The following is a 6,000-nucleotide window of genomic DNA, read 5'->3' on the forward strand; positions in this document are numbered from 1 at the left end:
CAGCTTACGGTTAGCTTCCAGAAACATTAGGAAACATTAGGACGACTGTGATATTCTAAACAAGAAAATGTATTTGATATGTAATATTAGTTGTTACCAATCTATGATTGTAGAAGGAGAATACCTTTAAAGCAAATATTATATTGAACTATGGCTATATTATAACTTTATCAAACCCAGTGGTTTCATACATATGGAAACATGTTTGTTGTATTGACACATTGTGGTTGAAATCTGTTTCTTTCAAAATGTATAACATTGGTAATATTATATGCAGAAGATTTAATAAGAAACTTATTCATCTTCAAATTTCGAGGGACAATATTATTCTTTAGAAGGATCACAATATGTTGCTTGCGTTTTTCCCTCGTTAGTCCGTAGAGAATGCGAAAAGATAATTATATTGTAATCGGATGTTCTTACCTGTGTGCAAGAGGGATAACCCCACGGCCAGGAATACGAGCTGGCATTTGCAGATCATTTTCCACTTTTCATCAGCGCATCTAGTACAACACAGAGCATCTGGCCCATTGAGCGGTACGATCATTTCCAGCTCGTGTATTGCGGTGAATTCTAGTGTGATTGCGCTACGCATGGCTGACTCAACATGTATCGAGTTACTAAGCAATTACTACCGGTCCCGAAAGACGAGGCCCATAACAACGGTTACTACCAGTCTAGTTCTGTTGTCTTTTTTTCTCTTTTTTAAATAACATTTTATTTCATTCTTGTACCCAGTAAAAAGTGTATTTGTTTAAAGTCACCACTAGAGCACCTAATTTATTAATCATCGGCTATTGGATGTAAAAAAAAAAGTGATTTATTTTACATATAGTCTCAGAGAGGAAACCCGCTACGTTTTTTGGTATCTAATAAAGAATAAAATTTGGTTTTGTTTAACAACACTACTAGAGCACATTGATTTAATAATCATCGGCTATTGGACATCAAACATTTGGCAAGTTTTGACATTTAGTCTTAAAGAGGAAACCCGCTACGTATCCAATAAAGAATAATACACAATGTTATGAATATACATATCAGCAATACGGCTGCATGTTTTATATGTTTGCAGTTTAATGTAATATACGTTCGTGTATCCGATCGTGCATCTTTACATTTGGTTGTTCAAAATCAAACTTTAACATTAAGTAGGCAGTTATTTCGTATAGTGATTCAGCCCTTGGTTTTACCAGTTTCTTTTAAACTCTGGTTAATGTAACTGAACAACTGGTTCATGTTCGTTTTTGGAAAGGTGATCTCTAGTCCCCTCATTCATGCATAACGATTGAAAAGAAAGTTTCGGAAACCCCCCTTACCTAAAGCATAATCCGCTCCAGTACACTGGCACTTTCAATATCGTTTAAGGAATAATAATTCTTTTGTATTTTAGAAAAATAGAATAAGAATTGTATGCTACAGTAAGTTATTAAGAAAGAGAAGTGGGGTGCGGCTGTTGTGGAGCACTGGCATGTCGATACTGACGTTGTAAAGACAGCAGGGAGAATGTCAATGCAGGATCGGAACTCTCTTAATCTGCTTCTGTTAAATGTTAAATATTAAATGCTGAATTGGTTTTAAAAGTCCCGGGGCAGGATGTAGGTCAGAGATTGAACGCCTGTCTGATGTGCGATAAGTTTTGTTTTGTTTAACGACACCACTAGAGCACATTGATTTATTTATCATCGACTATTGGATGTCAACTATTTGTTAATTTTGACATATAGTGTTAGATAAGAAACCCACTACAACTTAGTTTGGTGCTTATATCCAATTAAGGTTCAAGCACGCTGTCCTGGACACACACCTCGGCTATCTGGGCTGATTGTCCAGGAGAGTGGATCAGTTGTTAGTTGGTTAGTGGTTAGTTTTCGTTAGCAGTAATGTCGCGTTTTGTAAGAATTAAAAACATTAAAATATAATATATACATAATTAAAAGGGGAAAACAGTATTCTGCTGCTGATAATAATGATGGTGGTGGTAGTGGTTGTGATTGTATGCTGAATGCGATGGTGGTGATGATGGTAATGCTAATAGTACGCGGATGATGATGGTGGTGGCCATAGTACACTGATGATAAAAATGAAGTTCGTCATAGTACCCTGGTGATAATGATAATGATAATGGATAATGTTAGTTATAGTACGATGATGATAATGCTGATAGTGGTGGTGGGCGTAATAGTATGAAAAGTAAAAAGTAAAGTTTGTTTTATTTAACGACGCCTCTAGAGCACATTGATTTTTTTTTTATCTTATCATCGACTATTGGACGTCAAACATATGGTCATTCTGACACTGTTTTTTTAGAGATAGATAAACCATGGCCTTTGTTGAAACAGTTATAGATCACTGGTCGGTGCAAGTGGTTTACACCTACCCATTAAACCTTGGAGTCGGGATCTGGATTAAAAATCCCATGCCTCGACTGGAATCCGAACCCAGTACCTACCAGCCTGTAGACCGATGGCCTAACCACGATGCCACCGAGGCCGGTACCGCGTAATAGTATGTTGATGATAACAATGATGGTGGTGATGGTGATAGTGATAGTGAGTAGGTGATAATGCTGATAGATGCTGGTGCTAATGTTGTTGCTTAAAACGGTTATAGCGGTCGTGATTTTGCTGTTGTTTGCGGTGGAGGTGGTGGTGTGGTGATGATGATGATGATGATGATGATGTTGATGTTGACGATGATGACGATGATAATGATGATGATGACAACGATGATGTTGATGTATTGTTTCTAATTTCTTGAAATATAGTGGTAAGATCAACAATTTAATATTATTAATGTTGAAATTGCAGCTTATTTTATCTGGTAACTCCCCAACCAAACACGCAAAAATCTCCCACAACCCCCCCCCCCCCAAACAAAAACAAAAACAAACAACAACATAAAATAAAAAAATAAAAAATAGTTAAACAAACAAACAAACAAACAACAGTAAACAGAAATCAACCGATGTCTGCTACTAAATTAATAAGCATTTTTGTTTAGTAGCTCAATAAACTCCATAACCTGGCCAACAGCCATTATTTCAAAATAATTGATCTGATATCGAATAATGTTCTATTTGCCACGCCGAATATGTCCCCTGACGAAAAGAACCGATAAATTGTAATACAACCTACGACTCACATTTTAACATATAATAAACGGTACTCCTGTGTATTTTGTGCTTACGGATGGATGGTTTTTACAGAATCTTGATCACTTTCTGAAAAGAAAATTACATTTTAGTTATTTAGTACTATCGTCGAGAGATAAAATATATGCTTAGTCCTTTGGGAGGAAATAACAAAACACGAAACACCAGGTCAATAAATATGGCCGAGGACACAAGAACTTATTTTGTTCTTTTTTCTTCTTGTTTTTTCTTTTTTGTTTTGACAGAAGCTTCCAGTACATTCGCTGCAAGTTTCCAGTACAGTTGCTGCCAAGTCTTTTGTTGTGATGTTAGAGATGGGCATATATGTGAAACTAGTGTGGATATAGTGGGTACAGATGCTTCCCGTCTTTGACTAACTTCGTTGATCCAGAATTCGTTTCTAGCGTGTTTAGCTTGATTGTCCTCTGGTTCCATTCAGTTTATATGTTAAAATGGGGCTAAAGTGCAATTATAGTTACAGACTGGAAAGATTTGACTACCAAAGAGTCGCTAAGAACCGAGTCTACAAAATACATAGTTTTATTCTTTGGACGTTCAATCATAACACTGAAAAGATAGACACTAGTATTTAAACACCAAGACGTATTTTTCACTATTACTTACGTTTTGGATGATTTAAATTAGAAGATACTTACATAGTATTGTTTAGATAATCATTGTTGGTACATTCGAAGTGTTTCTGGTGATTCTGGTGTTTGTAACAACCCGAAATACGTTTCTAAAAATAATAACGCACTTAGCTCTGAGAAGTAACGGTTAGACAGCCAAGTCTTAGTCTATTTTAAAGGGTATTTCTCGGTTTCAACGTCACATAATCTCAATTCACTCTGTTGAGACTTTACCCAGAAGTGTTGTAGGTTTGTATATTTCAGTGTTCATTGTCATGGGTTGAAATTAGGGTCAGTGACTTTAAACTGGTATGTTTTTTATAACTCCAATAATAAACCCGACTCTTTTTCAGACTAGCAGAGACAGAACCGTCGAGGGTTTTCTTTTGTTTTACTATTCACTAGCATGTTAGTTTAATGTTACGAGTAAACTAACAAAAACTAACAAAAATGTTTTTTATAACTCCAATAATAAACCCGACTCTTTTTCAGACTAGCAGAGACAGAACCGTCGAGGGTTTTCTTTTGTTTTACTATTCACTAGCATGTTAGTTTAATGTTACGAGTAAACTAAAAAAAACCCACAAAAATCCCCACAAAAAACAACGACCTAGTATATCCTTTGTTGTATGTGTTCAATATCGCCAGTAAACAAGATTTTAAAAAACCTGGCTCATTCCAAAGTATTAGTTCCTACTAGCAGCAACAAATGTGTTGCATATGATTTGGCCTAGATATGACTTCACAAGCTATATATCATTTTGTAGAATAAAGGTCATAGTGGGGGGGGGGGGGGGGGGGGGGGGGGGGTAAATGGCTCCAAGCACTAACGAAGGATTGAACCAGTGACGCATGACATATCAGACGATCGCTCTGTCACTGAGCAACACCTCGGTTCAACCTCCTAGTAACAAGTACAACTTCAAACGTTTGGCCCATATATGGTAACACGGTAGTCAAACTTACGATGGGTGGACGAAAAGAAAGAAAGAAATGTTTTATTTAACGACGCACTCAGCACATTTTATTTACGGTTATATGGCGTCAGACATATGGTTAAGGACCACACATATTTTGAGAGGAAACCCTCTGTCGCCACTACATGGGCTACTCTTCCGATTAGCAGCAAGGGATCTTTTATTTGCACTTCCCACAGGCAGGATAGCACAAAGCACGGCCTTTGTTGAACCAGTTATGGATCACTGGTCGGTGCAAGTGGTTTACACCTACCCATTGAGCCTTGCGGAGCACTCACTCAGGGTTTGGAGTCGGTATCTGGATTAAAAATCCCATGCCTCGACGGGGATCCGAACCCAGTACCTACCAGCCTGTAGACCGATGGCCTACCACGACGACACCGAGGCCGGTATGGGTGGACGAGTGCTTAACATCTATGTTACGTGTGTTGATTAAAACCAAACACAATGATGATAATTTCGATAATTGCTATGATGATGATGATTATCGTAATTATAATTATTATGATAATACCAACAACCGTGACATAAATGGTGGTGGCGATTGTGATGATGATGATGATGGAGCAGACGACAATCGTGCCAATTGATGACAATAGTAATGATGCTGACGACCATGATAATGATGATGATAACGATGAACAAAAGTAAAGTTTGTTTTATTTAACGACGCCACTAGAGCACATTGATTTTTTATTTTATCATCGGCTATTGGACGTCAAACATATGGTCATTCTGACACTGTGTTTTTTTTTAGAGGAAACCCGCTGTCGCCACATAGGCTACTCTTTTACGACAGGCAGCAAGGGATATTTTATTTGCGCTTCCCACAGGCAGGATAGCACAAATCATGGCCTTTGTTGAACCAGTTATTGATCACTGGTCGGTGCAAGTGTTTTACACCTACCCTTTGAGCCTTGCGGGTTTGGAGTCTGTATCTGGATTAAAACTGCCATGCCTCGACTGGGATCCGAACCCAGTACCTACCAGCCTAACCACGACGCCACCGAGGCCGGTATGATAACGATGACGACGACGACGATAATAATGATGACGATTAATGTGTGCTAAATGTGAGTGATCGATAAATGATTGTTGTTACTTAAATCAACACCTGTATTCAACCAATTCCGTTCTCCTCCCAACAGCCAACGCTTTCATATTTTAACAATAAATAATTGAAGGTGCGGCCAACAAATATTAGTTCATATCAAGCATATAATGAATTATGCAAGACATT

The 6,000-nt window shown here is 37.7% G+C and overlaps 1 protein-coding gene across 1 annotated transcript in view; it reads right to left on the reverse strand.

Moving 5' to 3' along the window:
* Positions 1 to 595, reverse strand: part of LOC121378743 — a 59,838-nt gene extending 59,243 nt beyond the window's left edge. Inside the window, exon 1 of the mRNA XM_041507032.1 lies at positions 424 to 595. Coding sequence (XP_041362966.1) covers positions 424 to 595 — 172 coding nt within the window. The remainder of the gene's footprint in view (positions 1 to 423) is intronic.
* Positions 596 to 6,000: the final 5,405 nt, after the last annotated feature.

Source organism: Gigantopelta aegis, chromosome 8 (genome assembly GCF_016097555.1).
Source record: "Gigantopelta aegis isolate Gae_Host chromosome 8, Gae_host_genome, whole genome shotgun sequence".
Taxonomy (NCBI): Eukaryota; Metazoa; Mollusca; class Gastropoda; order Neomphalida; family Peltospiridae; genus Gigantopelta; species Gigantopelta aegis.